Source organism: Arvicola amphibius, chromosome 2 (assembly GCF_903992535.2).
Source record: "Arvicola amphibius chromosome 2, mArvAmp1.2, whole genome shotgun sequence".
NCBI lineage: Eukaryota > Metazoa > Chordata > Mammalia > Rodentia > Cricetidae > Arvicola > Arvicola amphibius.
In genome coordinates, this window is record NC_052048.2 from 154,008,054 (window position 1) to 154,033,941 (window position 25,888).

The 25,888-nt window shown below is 41.4% G+C and overlaps 1 protein-coding gene across 2 annotated transcripts in view; it reads right to left on the reverse strand.

Annotated features, from left to right (window-relative positions):
- Positions 1–534: 534 nt before the first annotated feature.
- The window catches only part of Pon2 (paraoxonase 2), a 33,692-nt gene continuing 8,338 nt past the window's right edge, over positions 535–25,888 (reverse strand). The window contains exons 1-9 of one of the 2 annotated variants that reach the window (XM_038318478.2): positions 24,668–24,886; positions 22,517–22,587; positions 10,955–11,010; positions 7,915–8,189; positions 7,183–7,309; positions 3,601–3,801; positions 2,909–2,990; positions 2,069–2,197; positions 535–1,449 (exon numbers count right to left, since the gene is read on the reverse strand). In XM_038318478.2, the coding sequence (XP_038174406.1) occupies positions 1,291–1,449; positions 2,069–2,197; positions 2,909–2,990; positions 3,601–3,801; positions 7,183–7,309; positions 7,915–8,189; positions 10,955–10,989 (1,008 nt within the window). In that variant the 5' untranslated portion in view covers positions 10,990–11,010; positions 22,517–22,587; positions 24,668–24,886 and the 3' untranslated portion in view covers positions 535–1,290. Of the gene's footprint in view, positions 1,450–2,068; positions 2,198–2,908; positions 2,991–3,600; positions 3,802–7,182; positions 7,310–7,914; positions 8,190–10,954; positions 11,011–22,516; positions 22,588–24,667; positions 24,887–25,888 lie in introns of those variants that run through there. The other variant, XM_038318477.2, reaches the window with a different exon arrangement.

The following is a 25,888-nucleotide window of genomic DNA, read 5'->3' on the forward strand; positions in this document are numbered from 1 at the left end:
TGGCTGGGCATCTGAGAACTGTCAAGAGTCTTGATAATGAGGAAAATGGGGAAGTAAAGCAAAAGACTTTGTAAGTGGCAATGGTGATTTATGTGAAAGTCCTTTATAATAAGATTTTAATAAGTGTAAGTGACAACAGAAAGAAGCATATTAAAGTCTCTTTAGGACTCTTTTTGGAGCTAGAGGGGAAAAATGTTCCTCCTGTGATGTTGGCACCCTTAGCCCTGATGTAGTATATAGTGAGGCAGGCTGGGACAGCCAATCTCACCTCTCCTGGCTACTGGTCATAGTTCCGTTCAATAAGATATAAGATGTCAACTCCAAGCTTTTATCTCCTCTTTGTATTGAAATTAGGCTTCTATTTAGGAAGAGAACCTACAGGAAATGCCTTAAGAATTGACAATCTATGGACCGGGTTAGTGGTTCTCTGTGAATCCACCTTGGTCTGCACAACAATTTCCAGGTCAGCCAGAGCTATGGAATGAGATTCTGCTTCAAAGAAAAGGTAACTAAATAAAACTCTGAGCTACAGCATTCAGTTGATTTATTTTATTTTTTTTCCATAGAAAAGCTCATTTACATTTAGCTTTTGTAAGAAATTAATATGGCCACTCTGTCCACCCAAATCCCTTAAAAGTCACTTCCTTCCTGTTCTCCTGCGAGTCGACTTCAGGAATTAAACAGAAACAAAACCCGGATTTTGGTTAGTCTTTACTAGAATTCTAAATTGTAAGCCAGTAAACAAAGCTGTAAGTATAGATCATCACAATGTTATCTATCAGTAGTCCTGAGCGTGCACAACGGTCCCAGCAGGGGGACCGAGGTCACTGACTTTACAACTCATCCTGTTCCAGTGGGCTCCTATGGGGTGGGAAGTAAAGTCCCTCTGTGCAAAACACATTCACTTTATTCAAAAGCAGCTTTTTTCTTGTATTGGCATTTAAAAAAATACAACAATATTAATAAAAAAGGCAGGCAGATCTCTGTGAGTTCGAGACCAGCCTGGTCTACAAGAGCTAGTTCCAGGACAGGCTCCAAAGCTACAGAGAAACCCTGTCTCGAAAAACAAAACAAACAAAAAAAAAACAAAAACAAACAAACAAAATAACAACAATCATTTTCTTTTGATGCCAAAAGTGCATCAGAATTGGGGGCCTTTCCTTATTAAAATGAACTACGTATGTGGTATATTCCCAGGTTGGTACTGATGATTAAATTCCCTCAGAATTAGCAGTTCATCAAAAGATTGTTTTGCTACAACTTATTGCACTTGCATGTCAAAATTACAATTTAGAGTTCACAGTACAAGGCTCTCTGGTATAAAGTGCCTACAAGAAGTTTTCTATCATATATGGTTGCCACAGAACTTCCCTGGAGGACAGATCCATTGTTGATATACACTGTAGACACAGATGGCTTCTCGGATAGAATGTTCTGGATGCGGAGAACCTACGCAGGAGATACAAAGTATTAATAAAGAACCTCACACAGCCATGCCACTCAAACACCAATAATCCCTTGTCTTCCCCAAAGACACATGATTAAGAAGGCACACTGCTGCAAACAGCAGTGACCAATCTCCTTAATGCTTAAATTAATGTACTTTCTCCTGCCTCCAAAGAAAGGACTTTTTAAAGCACCTAGTCATGCCATGCCAACACAGGATTTTGTGTCATTAGAGCAATTCAGCATTGATGGAAATAGGCGCCAACCACTGTGCTCGCTTTGGCACTACTTCCACAAAGCTCAAGTCATGTGGCGAGTTAACAATAAACCAGATATTTTTAAAACTGCCAGTATACCACATGAGCAGAACCTGTATCTTTACAAAAATGACTTTTGACTAGTTTCCACCATAATTTAATTCATCAAAAGATTACTTTTCTCAAAGCATTTGAACAATGTAACATTCTGCCAATTATTGGCTTAAAGCAATTACAAAACTACCTCCCAGGTTTATTGTATTATTGGTTTAAAAGAACTAACAAATCATCCTGGTGACAGTTTATTGCATTATTAGTTCAGAGGACTTGAATAATTAAGGTTGAAAAACTCAAAATGTAAAAACCTCTGACGATGGAGGACGGTTCGGGTCATACACGAAGAGCTTCTGGCCATTAGGGTGACAGCCAACCCAGATGTCACCCGAGGAAGGATCAATAGATAAATTGTCCACCAGCGTGTCCAACTGCAGAACCTTAAAAAGTAATAATGTCAATATCTAATTGATGCAAGCAACCTGATTAAATTATTTAGAGCTAACCTTTCCTGTTTCTATGGATGTGGGGGCATTAAACACGTCTCCCTGCTCCTGCCCTTCTAACACTGATATCACTTAAAGTAAATTTAATGAACTGGCTTAAAGCCATTCTTCATCTTCTCTAGGGTAATAGTCCATCTGTCCAAATAATAAAAATAATGAACTTTTGTTTTAAAAGATACATAATGATCAGTTAGCTTAAGGACAACTATCAAAGCAAGACCGGAAATTCTTAATCAACCTAAAATATGTGTTTATTGAAAATAATAATGGTGGGAAAAATCAATCTCTACCTTCATTTATTATTGAAAAAAACTGAATGCACATAAATCTTCATTTGAAAACTCAACTATTTCTTTCAACTGTGAAAAGTCTTATTGGGATTCATTAGATATTGTCAATACCTCATGGGACAGTCCTAAACCTGATGCCAATATCACTCAATTCACTGCTGGCTGCAACCACTGTCTGTCCTAGTGACAGCTGCCAACAGATTTGTCTTGTTGGAGGGAGGGAATATTGAAAAACATAGATGGCTTCCCTGTCCATACACATGCTGTGTTTCAGTGTGATGTTGTTACAGTTAGCCCAGCTAGAATAGCACACAGAACAATCAATTAACGTCTACACAGAAAACTAAATACTTACCTTTAGTTGAGTTAAGTTCATATTAGGTTGTTTTTCCAAAACATGGATTTCATGAGCTAGTATGTCAGCAACGTAGACATACCTGTTTAGAAAAGACACTGGTTAACACTTCCTGCTAACAGAGATGTCTTAATACAGCAGGAAGGAGAAAGTCCTTCCTTTCTGAAACCTGCTGAGGGTTCATCGGGATGCGCAAGAGAAATGCTTCATAAAGGTCAACTTTTGTTTTTCTTTTTAAAAGAAAAAAGGCTTTCAAATTCAGTTTAGTGGTGCTATAGCAATCATGGGGTATTAAATTAGTTTTCAAGAGGTTTGTAAGAAAACATATTAATTGAATACATATTTCTCAATATTTGCCACTGAAATAACAAAAAAATTGGTTGTATAAGAAAAAGCAAGTATCCATCAACAAGAAAATGGCTAAACCAGTTTAGAATTGTTTTATGATAGAATAATATAGTCAGTAGAATGACACTAATTAATTAATTAAAAAATTTGTTTTGAAGGAGTTTTAAAACCTGAAAATTTTCCTTTTGTCTTCTATTTAAAACATTAAGTCATTCTCTTATAGTATTATTTAATATGAAATCTATATTGCTGCATATAAAATTAAAAAGGCTATATTGTAACCTAATTTGTTTATCAGGACAATTTATTTAGGAGAAGTGAAGATACTACGGAAGGAACTGTACTTTTTGTCTGGTGAAATATTGATCCCATTGGCTGAATCGAATCCTTCTGCCACCAGTTTGACTTCATCGGGACTGTAGTAAACAACACTTGCCCAGCGTAGGTTCAAGTATGTCTCCAAATACTTCAAGAAAGGATCCGAGAAATAGTGGTCATTGGTGGCGTAGAAGTGGGCTGGCCCAACCGCTATGATATCATTCACACTGAAAGGGAAAACCAGCATGGAGGAGGAAACCAGAGACACAGATTGGAGGGCAGTCCACAAGCTTCACACGGGGGGGGGGGGGGGTTTCCTAAGAAAGGGGAAGCTACAATCACATGACGATGATGCAGTGGATGTGATCCAGAGCCACAGGCAATGTGCCGTGGTGATGACAAGGGAGCAATACCATACAGTACACAGCAACGAGAGGACAAGCCCTTTGGCAGTAATGGCAGGATGCTTTGTAGAAGGAAAAATATCTAGCCAGGTGCAGGGGCACACATGTAATCCCAGAACTTGAGAAGTAGAAGAAAAAGGAACTTGAGTCAAGCTCAGGATCACACACACTGAGACTCTATTTCAAAAAAAGAAGGAGGAGGAAGAGGACGAGGACGAAGAGGACGAGGAGGAGGAGGAAGAAGAGGAAAGGGAGGAAGATGAGGAGGGGGAGGAGGAAGTGGAGGAGGGGAGGAGGAAGTGGAGGAGGGGAGGAGGAAGAGGAGGAGGAGGGGGAGGAAGGGGAGGAGGAGGGGGAGGAGGGGGAGGAAGAGGAGGAGGAGGGGGAGGAAGGTGAGGAGGAGGGGGAGGAAGGTGAGGAGGAGGGGGAGGAAGGTGAGGAGGAGGAGGGGAGGAAGGTGAGGAGGGGGAGGGGAGGGGGAGAGGAAGGAAGGAAGCAAGGACGGAAGGAAGGAAAGAAGGAAGAAAGGTAGGAAGGAAGGAAGGAAGGAAGGAAGGAAGGAAGGAAGGAAGGAAGGAAGGAAGGAAGGAAAAAAGTATTCTTTCCTGGTAGGTCAGGCAGTGTAGCTTAAAACAACCTTGGATTCCTCATTTCCTCAGCCACCCCAGTCCTAGTATTACAGGTGTGTGCCATCATGCCCGGCTAAAAGCATGTTTTCTGACATGAACATTACAGTTTTAACAGCTGCCTATGAAGACAGAACTGCTCAGGTGTGGAGCTGGACAGGCCCTGACTGTCATTAGCCTGTCAGTCACATTTATCCCACCCTCATTTATTCCGCTGCTGGATTTTCCTGAGGCCCCTTGCTTAGTCATTAGTCAAACTAAGGTTGACTGTTCAATTTCTACCTGCCTCGCAAAGCTGCCAAGCCGGCAATGAACAGACATTCAATAAACACTCGCAGAGGGACAGATGATGAAATAGTCAGAGAATGGTGCTTCAAGAGGGAGATTGATATGCTAAAAACAATTACCGTTTCCAACCAGTTAGGCATGGGCGTCATTAAATTGAAATTCCAATTATCTTATGCAAAAATTTCTGAAAAAGCTGTTTTCTTCTCTGTCAAATGAAAAATACAGAGCTACAGGAAGGTTTCTTTTCTTTTTTTTTTTTTTCCTTTCTGAAAAAGCTCCACAATTTAGACCCCACCTGACTAGTAATTATACTCCTGTTTATATGATGTGAGTTTTGGGAAGAATGGCTGGATGTTACATGCTTATAACCTAGAAAGGGAAGTAAAGATTAAGAAATATCTGTCCAGTTTAAATCAGGAGTCTCGTGTAAGCTGAGCAGGAGGGTCCACGGGTCCCCTTCCTTCGCACGCTCCATCCGTGTCATTTTGAGAGTGCTGGTCTCTTCCAACTTGGACAGTCAATTCTGCAGGGGCATCAGCCCACAGCAACCACGAACCCCCTCCGTGTGCTTTGTAGAAAGCATGTGAGTCCCACTTGAGACAAGCTACTACTCCGTGGAAGGACAGGCTTTGAGATGAGGGGGACAGGCATGAAAAGTGGCAGGGTGTCTTCTCTTCTCAAACTGGGCTTGAAGAGAGTCACCTGAAGTCTGGAGTTTCATCATTTCTCCAGGGAGTTCATTCGGAACACTAATTATTATAAAAGGTGGCATCAGCTATACTTTCCCTTATCTACATGGAAACATACATGCACACACACACACACACACACACACACACGCATGCACGCACACACGCACGACAGAGACAGAGAGGTAGGGAGAGAGACTGAGACAGAGATGTTGAGTGGCCTTTATCTAAAATCCATGGGAGACTAGAAGTGTTTCTGATTTTTTGATATTTGCAGGCATAATGAGATCTCTCTTGTGGATGACACCCAAGTCTAAACGTGAAATTCATTTACATTTCACATAGACCTTAATTTTACAATATTGTATATATATTAGTTTCTTTTATCATCTTTCTATTGATTTTATTGAGCTGTACATTTTTCTCTGCTCCCCTTCTTTCCTCTCCCCTCCCCTTCAACATTCTATATTAGATTCTTTCTTTGAGAATTGCATATATTTTTACAATTTATGTTGATTATATCAATGCTTACTATCTCCTTCTTGGACCTTAATCCCCACAATGTCTCTCTCCCAAAATATATGTTCTCTTATTTATTTTATTTTTTAAAATCCACTGAGGCCAATTAGTGCTGTCTGTATGCCAGGAGTGTGGGACCATCCACTGGAGCATGGTCAGTCTATTAGTGGTCACACTCCTGAAGTAAAAAGCACCCTCCCTCCCCAGTGACTAACTGCCGATAGATTCTCAGCAAGGGCTGAGGCCTCTTGAATCTATTACCTTCCAGGCTAGAATGCTAACTGCCTGATACTGTCCGGGTCTTGTACGGGGAACCACACAATGCTTTTGTAATATATATATATATGTGTGTGTGTGTGTGTGTGTGTGTGTGTGTGTGTGTGTGTGTGTGATATACGTATATACGTAATATATATACCTAATATATGTGTGTGTGTGTGTGTGTGTATATATATATATATATATATATATATATATATATGAAAGAAAATGTCATGCTGTGGAATTTCTGCCTGTAGCCTCATGGCTCAAAAAGAGTCAAACCACAGAGCATCCCAGACTTTGGATTTCAGTTGGGAAATGCTTAACCTTCTTAATACACATCAACATTTATAAACTCCCGAACTACATATAAGATATCATATGTTAGACTCTATATTGTGTATTAGCTAGTGTAGGCAAGCCCTTACAAAAACAAATCACCCAAAATAATGGGTGTATGGAAATGTCAGCAATAGGGGCTGAGAAGATAACAGGGTCAGACTGCCATGCTTGCTTGAGGACATGAGCTCAATCCTCACAAGTCACAGAGAAAAGATAGATGTTGTAGCACATGCCTATAGTTGCAGATGGGTGGGTGGGTGGAAACAGCATCCCTGGGGCTCCCTGGCCACCCAGATTATCTTACTAGGTAAACCCCAGGCCAATGACAGACTGTCTCAAAAACAAGTCACATAACTCCTATGAAATGACACCCAAAGCTGTCCTCTGGTCTACACACACACACACACACACACACACACACACACGGGGGGGGGGCAGAGATAAACAGGCAAATGATGAGGAGGACAAAAGGACAGCACCTTGGAAGGAGCTCATGTTTAATTGTCTTCAGATGCAATAGAGAATTTTCTTCTTCTTCAAATTTAAATATTTCCACTGTATTCTTGAATTCTGGGTGGTTCACAACAAAGAGATAAACTGTGTCATCTAAAGGATGGAAGGAGCAGAACTAGTTAGTTTAGAAGACATAGACACAGGACCCATGGGCAGGCAGTGACACTTGAATACCGTGGGCATGGGAAGGTTGAAGGCACAAGCTGTTCAGTACCCTACCGGATCATTTTTCTTGCTGTCCTTCTGACATTGGCCTGGCATTAGTTCTGATCACTGGTCTCCTGACCTTTAAGAAGGAGGGGGTCCCCACTCTATATACAGAATTCATGCATAATGTGTTCAGAGGCTCAATTGGAAATACAGCTCTTTTTAATTCAGTGGTCACAGATATATGAAAAGGTCAGGAAATCTAAACATTCTTTTGGTTGTTAACTGCTAGACATTTCAAAATGCAGCATAATGTACTGACAGCTTAGGAGACTTGTGAACAAGGGGCTGTTAGGGAGACACGGGCTTGTTGCATTAGAGCATTGTCCCCTTCGTGCGTGTGTTATTACATATGTGTGGTGTGTGTGTGTGTGTGTGTGTGTATTGTGGTGTGTGTGCATATGTGGTATGTGTGTGTGCTTCAAAGTTATCTTCCACAGCCTCCGGGCAGCAGTGTCTGATTCTTCACCTTGGTAGCTCATAGCTCTTACCATCATCTATGAAAGTGCTAATACCATGCGGGTTAAAGGAAGCCAAATCGAAGCCCCAGCTGATTCTTAATTCCAGTGCCCTGGGTTTTTCTTCCTTGAGATCCATCATCAGTATTCCTCCAGGCTTATCTGGTGCAAAACTGTGGAGCCCAGGAAACTTGAGACCCTTTGGAGACCGTGGGAGAAAAAATGAAACGAAAAGGCTGAGGTCCTTCCTGAATCCGGTGTGGACTACACATGGGTGACGAGCAGCACCATTAGCTAAAGTCAGTGGCCTAGATTTCGAATACAAAGAAAAGGGTAGGGTGGACACTTAGGAGCACAAAGGAGACAGAACAAAGGATAAATGATAATGGGAGCTGGAGAGATGAACAACAGGTAAATTTTGTTGAGCTTGGAGAGATACTTCAGATCAGTTCTCCTGAAGAGCCACAAAACAGGTGATGGACTAAGCCATTCCTGGCAGAACTGAAGGTCAGGAGAGCAGATACAAACTGTGAAACCCCTCACAGCCCAGGCCTGCTCTCTGCAGGAGGCGGGGAGGTTTGAACAGAGCAGACCATAGGTCAGCAGAAAATAAAAGGTTACAAAAAGGTAACCTGTTGGCCTTACCTTTAAAGGACAACCCCTCACACAGAGATTGGTGGTTCACTCTGCTCTCCATGGCTACCCCTACTGACATTTCAGAATCAGGAAAACAGCTCTTTTGCCTCTGCCTTTACTTTCCTGACATCCATATTCCCTCTGCATCCAGACTGTGGCTGATTATGACACACCTTCAACCAAAACGCTAAGGCTTCCCACCTCAGTCTGGTTCCAAGAAAGGATCTTAGAATCCTTTCTTGATCCTTGTGTGGCAGGCCTATCTCACCCTCCCGACCGCCCTTGCCCTTCTCTCATCTCATCCAGGCTTCCTGACCCTCATTAACAAGCAAGCATGTTCTCACCCAGAGTTTACTCCCAGACCCACTGCCTGATAATACTTTCTTCCAAGAAGCAGGGCTCCACCCCTCAGTTTATTTACATCTGTCCCAGAGGCCACATTTCTAGTGAGGCAGCCTCCAAGTACAGTATCGGGCGCTGCTGATCTTCCCCCCTCACCCTAGCTCACTTTCCTCCATTCCCCTCCCAGTGTCACCGGCATGCTTACATATTAATGCTAACGTAAGACTACGTGATAGGTCGCATTGCATGGGGCCAGAGAGAAGTATACAGGAGCCGAGGTGATTACCACTGTCCTCCACCCAGTCTGTGCACCCAGTTCTCAGGATGTGTGTACTGTTCTTGCCGTGAGCAAGTCTCTTCTCACCAGATGGGCTAGATTAGCACTCTAATCTACCTGAATTCTGGGCAATGTCCTTAACATGACAAATCTCATCTCCATCCCAAATGACGGCGTGATGCCATATGCAGCAGAACTGTCATCCTTCACTGCCCCATCTCTTTCTCTCGTCTTGACCAGAATGGTAGAAACGTATACCAGGACTCTCTCCTATTTTCTGCTGGATCCCAGCACCTGGAGCATGGCAAATCAATCAATCCATAGTGTCTCCCTTGCCCTGTTCTGGACCATCACTTTTATACTGGTCTGTTAGGGCACTCTCTAGTTTCTTCTTTTGATGGCTCTTACGTATTCTGGTACCAATGTTCCCCACCTAACACACCAACGCTTAATCACCACATGAGTACCTGTGTCTGGGTGGAGCACAGTTAATGACTTGGTCTTTGGTATAGTACAAGGAAAGACTTGGCATTTTATTTATTCATTTTGAGCCCAAATCTTCTACAATTACTGACATTCTTGTTAGTTGACTCTCTGAGTCATTTAAAAAAACCAGAGGCTCAAATTATCTGAAAATCATGACCATGTTTGGATTTTCAGTCCACTTCACATTTCTTTTTCTTGTATTAAGTCATTAGGTGTTCCCGGTAACTGGCAATAGTTTGGGGGTATAACAGTTTTCTACCCTCTTGAACATGAATGGGAACATGGTTCACATTTTACTGTTAGGAGTGGTGCTTGCTAGGGACAATGGTAGTGCACATCGTTAATTCCAGGGTTCAGAAGGCAGAGGCAGGTGGATCTCTGTGAGTTTGAGGCAATCCTGGTCCACAGAGTGAGTATCAAGACAGTTAGGGCTACACAGAGAAAGCCTGCCTTGAAACACCCCCCCACCATCACCTCAAAATAGAATGGTGCTTGCTATTAATTTCTGGGGATTCCTCTTGTTTTCAGTTCACTTGAAACTTTTAACTGAGTGACTATTGAATTGTATTAACAGCTTTTACGAGCTTGCAGAGATTATCTGGGTTATCTGGCTAACTATAAAATGCAGAGTCCTATTCTTAAAGGAAGCCATACTGTGATAATAAACCATATGTGAATTCATTATTGTGCTCAGATTATAATGCAGTGTGCTTATATTCTATGTAAATTAAAGGACACAATAAAAACACAAAGACCTGTGTTATGCACAAAAATGGACATCAGAAGAAACTCTTAATTTTTGACATCTGTCCATGATTGCCCAGTTTCAAACTGGCTGGCCCAATAAGCAGAATGAAGTATAGCTGTGTAGGACTTTACAACAACCCCATGTCAGCAGTTAATAATCCTCTTCCTTCACTTATGATTCTCAACAGCATGTGCCTCCAGCAGCACCAGCCCTGCAAGAGCATGATAGCTGTTTGTAACTACAGGAATACCTTCAACTACTCCAGTGTTTCTCTGCTTTAAAGATAGGTTTTATTTTTATTTTTTTCAAGGCAGGGTTTCTCTGTGTAGCCACGACCATTCTGAAACTCACTCTGTAGACCAGGCTGTGCAACATGGAGACAAAGGCAACTGGTCAGTTAGCAAGGACTCTTCAACTCTACACTCAGAAAAGCTTAAGGACTCTTCTCAGCCCAGATGGACCTGTCTTTTTCTCAGGATTTACTTTGGGAGGTAAGGAATTTAACATTGGTTTCTAATCTATGGGCGTAAATGATTGACCCAGTCTGTCCCTGACGGCGTGTGGGACAAGAAGATGGTACTCACCACGCTAAAGAAAGCCAGACCATTGGGAAGAACATCAATGTCCTCCGCACCAGCTTCTGCAAGTTCAAGGAGGAGATAAACGCCATCATCAAACACGGCCATTGGTTTAAGACAGCATAACTGTGGCTTTGTTTACGTTCTCTGAGTGTCTATTTCTTTAGGGATGGTTCCAATTTCTTTTCCAAGACACTATTGTTTTTAATAAATGTCAGTCTAAACCCTCTCTCACAGTGAACTTCTGACTTTAAATGCTAGATATTTTATGTTTACTCAAATCAAAGTCAAGTTATCACCACATTTCCAAGTTCGATACAGAACAAGTTGACATCTGCACACTTCTAGGGTAAACATCCAGATGTCTGTATAGAAGTAATTGACAACAAGGGAATATTACTTCCACAAGGAAGAACCCACAGTCATTTAACCATGCAAATCTCCTGTTCCCCTCTGCTCATTCAGTCTGAAGCAAAAAGACATTTTTCTCATTAACAGAGAGAAAACACCTGGGATTACATATTCCCTCTCAAAAAAAAAAAATGGAAAAGAGACAGTGGTTATTTGTTTTCATAAGCAATAGAGCTTTCAATTTAATCTTAAAGTTACAAGAAAAACTAGCAAAATAAAATTAATGAAAAGTATCATGGACCCATGCCCACCCCAGCTTCTGACTCAAGTCTCCAGGCCAGGCTACAGTTACTATTGATTGTTATTGAATGTGGACAGTATCCTCCACACAGCATAGCAAAGAATTGGCCAGGAGACCTTCCTCACTGCCTCCCTGTACACATTTCACAGATAGACAATAGAGATCCAAACACAAGAAAAGGTTTAAAAACTCCTTTCATTAAGCCAAATCATGACACATTCTTTCGGTCTATAAGATCCAATCTTCCTTCTTAAGAGTACTCCAAAAGTTATTCCTGAGAAAATTCCTAAGCTGTCAAAACCAAAAAGCATTTATGCCACCATCCTGGTTTTGATTCATGACTCTGCCCATAGGTGAGTTTTTTCTCCCAGTATCTCTTACTCGATCATAGGACAGAAAAGGAAAACATAATTGAGAACACAAGCACATTTATAAGAGGAACCCCCTATTGGGTCCTCAGAAGAATGTCTTAGAAAAAGATGCTTAAGCATGTTCTAGCAGTGAGGAGGGGACCCTGGGTCCCTGAGGGCCACAAATGGGCTCCAGGGAGTCTATGAACCTGCTTAAGTTCTGTGCACTGAACAAACTGTCATATTTATATTGCAGATGAGAATGTTCTGTGACAAGGGTCCCCGGTGCTGCAGAAGATCCAGGCAAGGGTCTGTGATAAGCCCCAATGTCTAAGAATCACCAGACATCCTGCTATGTTCATCTTTGACATGAGATGCTATGTTCTAATTATTATCTATGAAGCCCATACTGGAGTTGAAAGAAAGAAAAGAGACTCTAACATGTTTAATTCAGTTTGGGAGTTAGCTATCATTGGCCAAAGGTGGTCCAAATGTGCACACAGATACATGCATATAGACACAATTCCAGTCTAAGGATTTTTTTTTCTGGGCCCATGTAGAAGAAACTCAATTAATTTCCCCTCTGAAAGTCATTTAAGAAAATTTAACTTCATGTACATATTCATACTTATAAAAAGGATAACAAAAACATCACCGCTGTTTATGGAGGCAGGTCTTCTATCAATCTGTTGATTTCATTGGTTAATTAATAAAGAAAACTGCTTGGCCTAATAGGTTAGAAAATAGGTGGGTGGAGTAGACAGAACAGGAAGAAGGAAGTGAGGTAGATGGCTCAGACAATTGCCCAGCCTCTCCTCTATGGCACAAACCACCGTGCCTTTCCTCAGGGAGCCAGATGCGATGAAGCCAGCCACCAGGACAGACATGCTGAATCTTTCCTGGTAAGACACCATTCGTGGTGTTACACAGATTATTAGATATGGGTTAGTCAAGATGTGAGTAAGAGGCTGGAACTAATGAGCCAGGCAGTGTTTAAAACAATACAATTTGTGTGTTGATATTTCACGTGTAAAGCTAGCCGTGTAGGAGTCAGGGCAACAGGAACGCAGCCCGTCTGCTCCTCACTACAGAATGGCGCCAACGTGGATAACTGAATCCACAGAAAGCCTGAGAAGCTTGGGAAAGAATAGGATAAAGCATGTTTTCTTGGTAGCAGCAATTTCTCAGGTTTGGCTCTGCTTGCTAGAGGTAAGAAAGCACTCTCATCTAAGAGAGGCTTCCTGACTCAGCTTTAGCTGCAAAACCCTGCAGCTCATTACGAGGTCCTGCCACAAAACACTTAAAAAGTGTTGATGAAAAGCTGACTGCATGCTTTTCGGATTTCAGCTGTAGCAGGAAAAAAGTTGTGCTGTTTTAAAATGCCGGCTTTCTGGGCTGTCCTGCCAGGGCAAACTCTGACTAAGGCAGGCAGTCCAACAGAGTGTGGTCTGTGAGCAGAATGCTGCAGCTTGCTTGCTGGCAGGGACCTTGAAATGCCACAGAGTTGTGGCGATAAACATGGCTACAGCCGGTACCTCTGCCAGAGGCTGGAAAGCTAAGGAATGGGTTGGATCTAGACAACAAAGTCACAGCTTTAGTCCTACCGATATTGTTTGGTAAATTAAAGACTCATGTAGTCAGAAAAAAGAGAGATATACAGTAAAAGAAAGATTCAAAGTCGAAGAAAACGTCAAAATGGTTTACTAAGTGTTAAAAATATATGCAGGCTAAAGGTTAAAGTTCTTAAAAGTAAAAAAGAAAAAAAAAGGAAGTAGTTTGTTGTGGTGGTACACTCCTTTAATCCCAACACTTGGGAGGCAGAGGTAGATTGACCTCTGTGACTTCAAGGTGTGGTAGCACACACCTTTAATCCCAATGCCTGGGAGGCAGAGACAGACAGATCTCTGTGAGTTCAAGGTGTTGTAGCACACACCTTTAATCCCTGCACTGGGGAGGCTGAGGCAAGTAGACCTCTGAGTTCAAGGACAGCCTGGTCTACAAAGTTATTCCAGGACAAAGATATACAGAGAACCTGTCTCAAAAAGTAAAAGTAAAAATAAAAGAAATAGAGGTTAAGTAAAGCTGCATAAAGATGGAAAATATACAGAGAATCTTGATACTCTATGCTATTATGCTCTCTTTGAATTGTTTGAATGCTGAGGAAAAAGCAACAGCTGCTAAAAGATATTTGTTTATAAATGCTGTTGAACTAATCCAAGATAGATGTTTTGAAAATACCTTGACTTCAGAATTTGGATCTAAGGATATGATACTTTGGAAAAGAGATTATTCTTTTTTTTCACAGAGGATGAGACCCTGTGGATTGCTTTTATCCCAATATGGTATGATAGACCACGCCCTCCTGAAAGGTTGCTGTGAACACCTTCAGAAAATTACTTCACCCAACTGATGACTGAGATGAACCTGGCACACAGGTTACACCATGAAAGATCTGATTAACCGTGTCCCCGTTCAGCAGGAAGCAGTTTGGAGAGAAATAACTATGCCCATATTCCCAAATATTGTTTATAAGTGTTCTTTTACATTTAAAGGGGGAGATGATATAGATATAAATAAGTTGGATTGTTGTGAATCTTGGTTACTGATATTAATTTAAGGTCAATCTTGTTATATGTATTTCTGATCTTGATTAAGGTATTGTGATTGTGTAGTTCTTTTAAGAATGTAATGTATAATTAGGAAATATAGGTTGTTAATGAATAATCATCAATAATAGTCAAGCTTATAGTCATGTAAGTTAGATTTTCTAGATATATAGAGATATATTTAAGTTAAATATGCATTCTTCATATCTTTCAAAGACTATAGAATATGGCATTTTAAATGTTTTAATAACTTAGGGCTTTTCATGACAATGAGACACATCTGCTCCTGACAGAACCAGCTACTTCAAGAGGAAGATGGGCATCGAAGAGGATACTTGATAGCCATTTGGGCAAGAAATTGCTCTTGCCTGGACTATTGCATAAACTGGACACAGAGAACCCTCAGAGAAAGGACTGCTGAACTTGCCTATAGGTGAGATGATCTCTCTGGGTTCCTGATTCATGAAAGAGTCTGTGAGACATTCTGCAGGACACAGCAGATAGTGACTGAACTGTCTTTGAAATTTCCTGCTTCATGGGAAAGTCTGCTGGATACTGTGGGCCTATAGGCCGAAGATAGATGCCCCAACAATACAAAAGAACTTTGGAGATGTCTCTATCATTTCTAGAGTTTGGAAATTGCATATTTCTTATTTACTTAGGTAATATTGTGTCCTTCTGGAGTCTTTGATGGAGCTGAAGAAGAATAGATAGATAGTTATAGTTGTTTTCCTTTGTTATGATAAAAGATAAAGTAGATATAAATATTGTAACTAATTTTTGCATGATAACTGTTTTGTTATATGTAATTTTACTATGTTAAAGTTAAAGCCTTTCCTTTTTGTTTAAACAGAAAAAGGGGAAATGATGGAGGCGGGTCTTCTATCAATCTGTTAATTTCATTGGTTAATTAATAAAGAAAACTGCTTGGCCTAATAGCTTAGAAAATAGGTGGGTGGAGTAGACAGAACAGGAAGAAGGAAGTGAGGTAGATGGCTCAGACAATTGCTCTGCCTCTACAACCAGTTGTGATGAAGCCAGCCACCAGGACAGACATGCTGAATCTTTCTGGGTAAGACACCACTTGTGGTGTTACATAGATTATTAGAAATGGGTTAAAGCAAGATGTGAGAATTAGACAATAAGAGGCTAGAAATAATGGGCCAGGCAGTATTTAAAGAATACAATTTGTATGTTCTTATTTTGGGTTTTAAGCTAGGCAGTGGCCGAGAGCAGGGCGGGATGAAAAGCAGGCCTGCCCGCAGCTACACACTACACGCTGTTCCCTGAGTGGGAGAAGGGTGAGCAACTTTTGTTTTCTACTTTACTTCTTCTGCCTCTCAAACTTTCTAAAAGCTACAGGAATAGCTTTGTAAAAAGATTCATGCTGGGAATTCGTGGAGCTGTGTTCAACCACCAACCCGTAATTTGCTACAAATACCAGTAATGTATTAATAAGACAAATTTAAAAGATACTTCCATTCAGCCACATTGTACCTTTCCCCCGTGTTTAATCTTATGATCTCACTCCAGTGAGGAAATTGAATTTTGTGTCTTGCTTATTTTGGAATATTTTCGAGATCTTCTTGCCCATGCTCATGTCTATGGCTAATATGTCAGGAGGTTTTATCAGCTCCCATCACCCCTTCAGTGACTCCAAGTGAAATGATTGCTGGGGGAAAAAGCTTTCTCTTTTCTGCAGTGATAGCTGTTAATGTAATTCAGTGCTTACAAATAGTAAGTCATTTCCATAATTTCAGAACACTGAGAAGCAGTATCATTTTCTCATATTTTCTATAAGAAGAAGGAGCCTCTGAAAGGTTAAGCAAATTATAAATCAATCAATCAATGTCTCCAGCTGGGAAGGTGGGATTGGAGTCCTTTGGTCTGACCTACAAGAATCAGCTTATTACTGAGTAAACTTTCTGTTAGACCCATAGGCTGGTTTCCCGTAAGATACACCTGGGCAACAAGATGACTCAAAGGGCAGAGCTGTCACACAGCCTAACCATCTGAGTTTGAGTCCTGGGACCCAAAGTTGTTCTCTGACTTCCACACAGTAATAAATTAATAATAAATAAGTAAATAAATAAATAAAATAGATTTTTCTTTGTAAGTTTAGTCATGGACAACACCATATTTGGGTGTTTGCTTTCATATCTTTTACTGAAATCATCATCAGTTTCAAATCTTGAAGCTTTCTTTAAAACCTCCTTTAAAGCCCTTTCTCTAGGAATTCTCAATCAGCACATCTGGCTTTAGACCCCTCTTCCTACTGCCACTGTCTCCCTGTGTCAGAGAAGGCCGGTGGTGTTAGGATCCCACACTCTCTCCTGCTTCCCTCTTAGCAACAGCCACCTGCAACACAGCTGCCACAATTGTTTGCTGACATTGAAGACCACGTGTTTCCGTTCAAATCAGCAGGACATGAGGATAAAGGATATCCACAGCTATTGGGAAAAATAAGATTTAAAATGATCGGTGTGCATTCTTCTTTCCTACCCTTTCCTGAATTGAAATGCCAACAAAGGAGTTTCTGTAATCTTGTACAAAAATGTAAGTGGTATGTTGGAGACAGTTTTATTACATCATTAACATTTGCTCCTGAATGTTGACATGAAAAGCAGCCACTTGATCACTCCAAGCCCTTTCCTAGACAATGTAATAGAAAAATCAAAATAAACCTCTTTAACTACTGTAACTTTCTGACAGCAACATAGGCCTTAATAAAACAAAAGGGTATATGTGTATTACTGTGGCCTGTCTATTATTGTTGTTATTATCATTACTATGTTCTACTTTTGTAACTCAATTTAGTCTGAACTTTTCAAAATAAACCTCAAATTTATGGTGTTCCTTCTGTCTCGCCTCGCAAGTTTTAGGATTACAGGCCTATATACCACACCCTCCCTCTTTCTAAAGTTTTGATTTAATACTCTAGTACAGAATGCCAATCCTTCACATAAAAATATAATGCATCGAAAAAAGAATTTATAATATCTGCATAATTATCTAGACTCTTTGGCTCTCAGATTCTTATGTGTCATACAAAAGAAAAAAGGAAACATACATCTGTATCTCATTGGCTTGGGCTTACTTGTCTAATTTTTACATATGTAGATTGTGGAATAGATGGTAAAAGCTCTAAACCCAAAATGCAAGAGAAAAATGTGTGGTAATTGAGAGATTAGAAACTTTGTCTTGGGTTAGAGAGATGGCTCAGTGGTTAAGAGCACTGACTGCTCTTCCAGAGGACTTGGGTTCAATTCCCAGCATCCACATGGCGGTTCACAATTATCTGTAATTCCAGTTCTAGGGAAACCAATACACATAGCAAGACATCAATACACATAAAAATAAACACATTTTTTTTAAAAAAAAAGAAAGAAATTTCGTCTTAGTTTATAACTCTGGATGTCTAGCATTTGGAAAATAAAATTGTTTTGAATCTTAATCTAAGCTCAATCTAACCAGTTCCTGGCATTATCTTTTACTATGTAGAATTTATTGGAATTGCACTAAATTGTCAGTATGTGGAAGCTCGCCTATAAGACAGACCAGGGGGAATTTGAAATGCAGTGAGTAGTAAACCATTTTTTCACTGCAGGAGATGTACGTCTGGCATGGTTCATAGTCAACACCTATTACTACAACAGAAAGACATTATGATATGATATATGATAGACACACATCCCAAACACTTAAGAGTTACAAAGAGTTCATTTCCAGTGCTGATGCAGGTAACACTGTAGTGTGTGTGTCTGTGTGTGTGTGTGTATGTGTGGTGTGTGTGTGTATGTGTGGTGTGTGTGTGGTGTGTGTGTCTGTGTGTGTGTGGTGTGTGTGTCTGTGTGTGTGTCTGTGTGTGTGTCTGTGTGTCTGTGTGTGTCTCTGTGTGTGTCTGTCTCTGTGTGTGTGGTGTGTGTGTGTCTGTGTGTGTGTGTCTGTGTGTGTGTCTGTGTGTGTGTGCCTGTGTGTGTGTCTCTGTGTGTGTGTCTGTGTGTGTGTCTCTGTGTGTGTGTCTGTGTGTGTGTGTATCTGTGTGTGTGGTGTGTGTGTCTCTGTGTGTGTGGTATGTGTGTGTGTCTGTGTGTGTCTCTGTGTGTGTGGTGTGTGTGTCTCTGTGTGTGTGTCTCTGTGTGTGTGTCTCTGTGTGTGTCTGTCTCTGTGTGTGTGGTGTGTGTGTCTCTGTGTGTGTGTCTGTGTGTGTGGTGTGTGTGTGTGTCTCTGTGTGTGTCTCTGTGTGTGTCTGTGTGTGTGTCTGTGTGTGTGTGTCTGTGTGTGTGTGTCTGTGTGTGTGGTGTGTGTCTCTGTGTGTGTGGTGTGTGTGTCTGTGTGTGTTTGTGTGTGTCTGTGTGTGTGTCTCTGTGTGTGGTGTGTGTTGTGGTGTGTGTGTGTGTGTGTGTGTGTATGATGGGGACAGAGCACTAGCAGGAAGGAGTCTCCACTTGAACAGATTAGTGTCAAGTGCACAACTACTAAAGTTTCCCCAGACAGTTCGTCCTTACCCTTGTGCCTAACACAAAAAGAGCTCTTGTGTACATGGGGATCTTGGTCCAGCACATTTATTCCTTGTAATCAAAGACCAGTGGATAAACAAGTGCTGTCAATATTTATACACAGAGTGTTAGGAACCATTACATATTGCTAACATGGCACTCAGCAAATGTTCATATGGTGTGTTCTAACTACAGGGCAAAAACAAAATAGAATGGAAAAAAAGCACAATTGTAATTAGATCCAAAAATGTATCCCAAATGTGCTTCTAATCGCTTATCGTCTCCGCTCTGCTGGTTTCTGAAGAGCCTCAGAGGCATTAAACACTTCAGGAGAGGGCATAGGTGACATACTTGCCCCTTTCCTCTAGTTCCAGACAGCAGCTCACACACATCACAACATAAAGGTCACAAACACAGACAGACGCCTGTTCAGAATACAAATGCTACTGGCTTGTTTTCCTCAGAGTCATGCTTCGTTTCAGCGAGCTGTAACATGAACAAACTTGGCAGTTTGTCCAGTAATGTGTTTGATTGTGCCCTATTATCTTTTCTGAGACTGAAAATCACAGAAGGTGGCCTTCACAGAGCCAAGGGCTGTTTAATAATGTGACAATTATTAACTCAAGAGCATAAGTAACCAAAAAGTTCAGTGATCCAGCCTCCCGCCCTTGTCCAACACTCTTTATAGATGTCTCTTGGCTCTTTCCAGACCAATACTGAGCCCCCCCCTTCTCTTCTCTCTTCCTCCTCCCTTCCTCTCCCCCCTCCCTTATTCTTGCCAGGCAAAATAAAGTAAGTTTCTGGATTATTTGGAACTCCACAAAACCTTCAGTTCCAAAACTGGCTGCATTATCCCGCAGAAATCAAGTCAGCCTTGCTTTTGATTCTGAGTGTGTGTGGGTGACAGTAAAAAGAAGAAGCCCCATGAAAACTATCCAGAGCAGGGAGAAGGAAGTAGGACTAGGAATATACAAGGACAGCAATGAAGAAAGGGGGCCAGAAGTCATGAGAAAGAGTCAAGAACACAGGGCCAGCAGCAGCACACCTGCTGAGAAACTCTTTGGAGACACGGAGAATCTGCTTTTGCTGATGTGAACTTACTATAAATGCTGTTTGGACTTAGTGTGGTTATAAATCTGTAGCATTATTAATTTTGTCAACCTGATGGTAATTCAATGATGATTACCAGAACTTGAAACATTTCCTAAAGACAGAAGTCTTTCTGTTAAGTATCTTTTCACCGATAAACAAACACAGGAGCAACAGTGATCACTGATTTGTGCAAGGAACCCTTCAAAGTAGGGTGAAGAGAAAATCCAAAGAAAAGGAGGACATGTACATTGGCTGTTCATCCGGGAAAAAAAAATGAGTTAGCGCGCAGAATGCATAAAGAACTCAGAAAACTGAGACCAAACCAAACACCAAAATGCAAAATCCAGGTGAAAAATGGGCAAATTTTTTGATAAGCATTTATCAAAAGAAGAAGACATACAAAGAGCCAAGAAAAAAGCTGAACATCTTTTTCTTAGGAGGTATAAGCCAAAGCTACAGGAAGATAGACTCTAAAGATGGGGAAGCCCTTTCCTGTTCCTGAAGAAGTCTGGGGAATTCCTTTGTTAAATTAAGATGGGATTCCCCTAGGAAATGCTCTATAATACGGACAGGAACACACATACACACGTAGACACCTGCACACAGCTGAGAGATAGGTCTGCATGTGCCAGTTCATGGCTCACACCATTCAGGAATAAGCAGAGTAAAACAGGAAGGACAGCAGCTCATTAAGATGCCATTTGTAACAATAGTCATGTATATATTTGCCTGTATGTGCACTACGTCTATGGGGGAATAAAAAGTCTAAGTCTAGGGCTACCTCTGTGAAAAAAAATGAAGTTTGTTGTAGCCTTTATTTGTCACTTTAGATTGCGTTTGAACATCTAATGTTTATATGAACTTCTCATAGACAGTAGTGTTCAGCTGCTGAAAAGGAAGGCGACTGAGTGGATAGAAGTTGTCAAAGCACAGTGTTGAGTGAAAAACTCTCACTTGGAAATATCCAAATCTTATTTAATGGTGTTATTGGCTTTAAGGAGCAAGATACTTCTGTGTAAGATAGATTTTAATTTGCATTTAAAAAATCCAACTCTGTCTCCCATGGTCAAAGCTGTCTTATAAAGGCTGGAAGGGGAACAATGTTACTGACTTCCATGCTCTTAGTGTATTCTTTAAAAAAAAGAGCCCAAAAGTTTTAAAGTCTAAAAACCTTCAACTTTATAAGTAGCTAATAGGAAGGCCATGCTTCTCATGCTCATGCTGCAGAGTAGCAGGACCAGAGCAGGAAGCAAGGTCTCCTGACATCTCCCTACCTCTAATCGCACCTTTAAGAAAACCCAGCGTTTTTATCACCCGTTGATAAGTTAATAGCAACTACTAAGAAGCCACTAACTCCTTGGGACTTTGGCAGATGGCAAAGGTAAAAACCAACAAGACGGGGACTCTGCCCTGGAAGAAACTACAGAGAAGCTGGAGAGGCTCACCCTGTCTGTGCAGGTCCCTTGTTGTCTGCTGCTGACCCAAGCTGCTGTTAGAAGCTGCCCCTGAGACTCAGACACCATGTCACACCCTACAGAGTCAGGAGGGCGGGACTCACCCTGATCACTTGCTCGCCCTTCTGTGTTCACAGCTAGGAAGATTAAATGACAAGAGTTTGTTGTTGCTGCTTCTTGAACGACAAGGGCTCCCACAGGTTTGCATGTTAGAGAGGAAGGTTGTGAAAGCTTAGGAGGTGTGGTTTTGTTGGAGGAGGTGTGTAGCTAAGGGTGGGCTTTGAGGTTTCAGAAGCAGGTCCAGGCTTTCTGCCTGCAAACTGTAGAGGATATGTGAGCTCTCAGCTACTGCTGCAGGGACATGCCTGTTTGCCTGCTTCTGCACTCCTGACCCATAATGGGCCACGGACTAATGTTCTGAAACTGTAAGCAAGCACCTAATTAGAAGTTTTCTCTTATGGGTTGCCTAGGTCACGGTGTCTCCTCACAGCAACAGGGAAGAAACTAGCACACTGCTGCTGGTGTTGTTTCCACTAAATAGTAGCAAGAATCAGCTGTCATCAGGGAGAAGACCAGATACTGGTGACAGGATGGTGAACAAGATCAATAGTATTCCTACCTAAGTAGAATATACCTTCCTCCCAAATTCCCACCACTGGTTTACCATTAACATATCAGAACATAGACTGCAGAGGGCACATAAGTTTTAACTATACCAATGCAATTTAAAGAAGTCCCCAAGGGAACCAGAACATATACACAATTTGTTAATCTAAGAAAGAAGAAATACAGGAAGTCTAAGATCAAAAGGAATGGTTCAGAGAGGTACCTATTGATTGAATGAGTTGTCCTAATAATTGCTGAAGGGCAGCAAAGGCATAAAAGCATTGCCAGCAAGCATCTTCTCATACGTACCGATTCCTTTAATCAAGTGGCAATTTGGAAGGTCTACAGATATTACTTCTCTGGAGGCTTTAAGTCGATTCCTGGTGGAAAACAAAAGGAAACTATTTGTGTATGTATTTCTCGACTCATCTCAGAAATGTGATATAGGGCAAGTCAAAAGAGGAGCTGAGAGACAGGGTGGACACAAGTTAGGAACATACAAAGCACAAGAAACATTAACTGCATAGAGCACTCAGTTCAGCACATTGGCAGGGCTGAAAGACAGAGCTGTGGACTCAATAAATAACACTTGCTCGCAATTTCCTGAGCAAATATAAAGAGAGCCCCAGCCCTGTAGTCTCATGGCTCTGTACTAGAAAGGGAGGGTAGGTGATCAGTCCAAAGCTGAGCGTTCTCCTGAGGATCTGAATGAAGAAAAATGACAACGAGCCTCCCACTGCGAGGAGAAGCTAAGTGCTGGGAGGTGGGGTGCACAATGAGATGGCTCGGTGGGTAGAGGTGCCTGCTGCCAAGCCTGGCAAGCTGAGTTCCATCCACAGGACTCACATGCTGGAAGGAGAAAACATGGCCATGAGTTGTCCTCTGCCTCTGTATTGGTACTCTTCTCACCTGGCATGCATACAAAGTAAAAATATGAACATAATTTTAAAAAGAAAGAAAGAAAAGGCTGAAGATGTGGACCCATTGGTAGAGCCTTTTCCTGACTGGCACAGCGCCTTGAGCTGGCTCCTCAGTGTGGTCTCACATGGCTTCCATCCCAGAACACGGTTTGCGGAGGAAGGATGCTTGCAGTAGTCAGAGTCCACCCTCTAGGACATAGAGAAATGAGGCCAGCCTGGGACACATGTACATCCCCAGTATTAAACATTTTGAAAGAAACTAGCAATTCTTCAGAGACCTACACATAGCAGGGACTCTAAGTACTTATTAAGGAATTTGGAAAGTTCCCATCCTTATGACAATATTTTTGGAGATTGGAAGTTTGGAGAACAACAGTAACATTTGTTCTTGTTTGTTTGTTTGTTTTGATTTTTGTTTTTTGTTTGTTTGTTTGGGCCGCAAACTCACAGAGCCTCTGCCTCCCAAGTGCTGGGATTAAAGGTGTGCACCACCGTCAACAATAACATTTGTAACTAACAGTATTACTTGCTCAAGTGCGTATGTGTGTTGTGGTTGTTTAAGGAAGACCCAAAAGTAATAACAAAGAATGCTGGGGACTGGGGCATTATCTGCTACTTCCGGCCACCCCTGAAGCCTGCCAGGCCATCTGGGCCAGTGCAGAAGACCCGTCTTTTATTTTGCAGGCCACACACTGCAGGCTTTCTGCTCCTCCCTCCTGTGCTCTCATCCTGTCTTGGTTCTGTAGCCTCCAAACCGCGAAACTTACACCTCCAGAGTGGTTTCCACAGTCATACATTTAAGAGTCAAAATAGCAATTTGCTTTGTGCTCCTCTGTCCCAGTCTCTGACCACATCTGCCTTCCAGACCTGAAGACGGGTGGGCCTAGATAACCTAGAATTTGTGGGACTATGCCAAATACACCTTGTAGCTGTATATGGGATATGTAAAGTTTACGTAAAAATGCTTTAAATTTATTGTTATTGGATATGAGGATAATGTGTGTGTTGGGGGAGAGGTACAAGCAGGTCTTACAATATGTGTGAGGTCAGAGGACAATGTCATGGATTTAGTTTTCTTTTTCTAGTTTTACATGGGTTCTTGGGATGGAATTCACAGGTCAAACTTGTACAGTAAGCACTTTACCCTCTGAGCCATCTTTCTGGTGCCAAAATAAAAATAATACAATTGAATAATACTATATTCCTTGAAATACGGCCATAAAGCAAATCAATACTATGTGAGTGTGTAAATGCAATAAAAATACATTAAATAAATAAAAGTTTTAAAATGAATGTAATAGAATGTAATAAATCTCAGTTCCACATCTCAGTTCTAGAGCAATTTAAGAAGCAAATAACAACAAGAAGAAGTATAAATAATTGAAGCAGCTGTAGCAAGAACAGCACTAATAAAAATGATGCCAGCGGCCATAGTGATCAAAGGAAGGAATAGTAAAAATATCTATAATTTGCCATGGGTCTAAGTGGTCCCTGTTTTATCTGATATATCTCAATGAATTCATTTATTTCTTCAACTAACCTGGTGAACTGGATACCATCAGTCCCATCTTATATTTGATAAAACCAACTCAGAGAGACAGAAGCAAGCTTCCTTGCAGCTATTTGACAGTTTCGTCTCTTCTGTTGGTCCTTTCTTCAGACAAGAGTGAAGATATCTGGGTTCTAGGGTTATCAGTTCCACAGCCACAACCCCTAGCAGGTCAGGGGCTCCCGCAGGTCTCAGTCTTCTTCACAGACAGTAAGGAGGAACCTAGAAAACTTCCAGATCCTGTCAATGTCTTGTGACTCCACATGCACAGGTACAGCTAATCAGGGTTCTAGTAGCTTCCCAAATACACAGGTACAGCTAATCCATGGGCTGTAGTAGTGTCCCAAATGCACAGGTACAGACAGCTAATCCACGGGCTGTAGTAGTGTCCAACATGCACAGGCACAGCTAATCAGCAGGTCCTAGTAGTGTCCCACATGCACAGGTACAGCTAATCCGTGGGTTCTAGGAAGCGTCCCGTGTTGTCATAGATGCTGATTTCACACAACTGACTTATGAAGCCTGCTCAATACAACTAGCAGTAATGACTGTGCTCATCAGCCTTTTTGAAGGAGGGCTGGAGGACTAGCCAATCAGTAAACTGTGTAAATGAATGCAATCTAATCCAGGTAGCAGGTTCTGATGTACCGCTCCTAAAAAGGGCCTCCTTACCGACGTGATCTACTTACTGAGTTACATGAGAGCTGTGTGACTTTTAGTTAACTGAGTAATTTACACCTGGTTCTTCTTTATTATAAAAGGAAAAGGAGATTTGCTTAAATCTTGTGTGGCCCAGTTGCCCCGGGAGGTGCCATTTTTCCTGGAAGGGCTCTCTGCCTCTGCGAGCTAGGGGAATATCTGTCCTATATTCCGGGTGCTGTGGCTTCTCAGAACCAACACTAGCTCCACTTCTTGCCCTTCTTCTATTGTTTTCCCATGGCAGAGGCAAGAGGACCCCTGACCTTTGTGTATACAGGTGTATTCGAAGGAGTTAAGTTTTGAAAAAAAATATTCCTAATGGGGAAAACACAAAAAGAGAGCCAGCTACCATCCCTTCCTCCTCTACATATTTTTTTTAATAATAATCAGAAATTTTTCTGTTTTTAATGCCAATACCAAGCTGTTTTCATTACTGTAGCTCTGTAATAGAGTTTGAAGTCAGGGATGGTATTGCCTCCGGAAGTTCCTTTATTGTATAGGATTGTTTGGGCT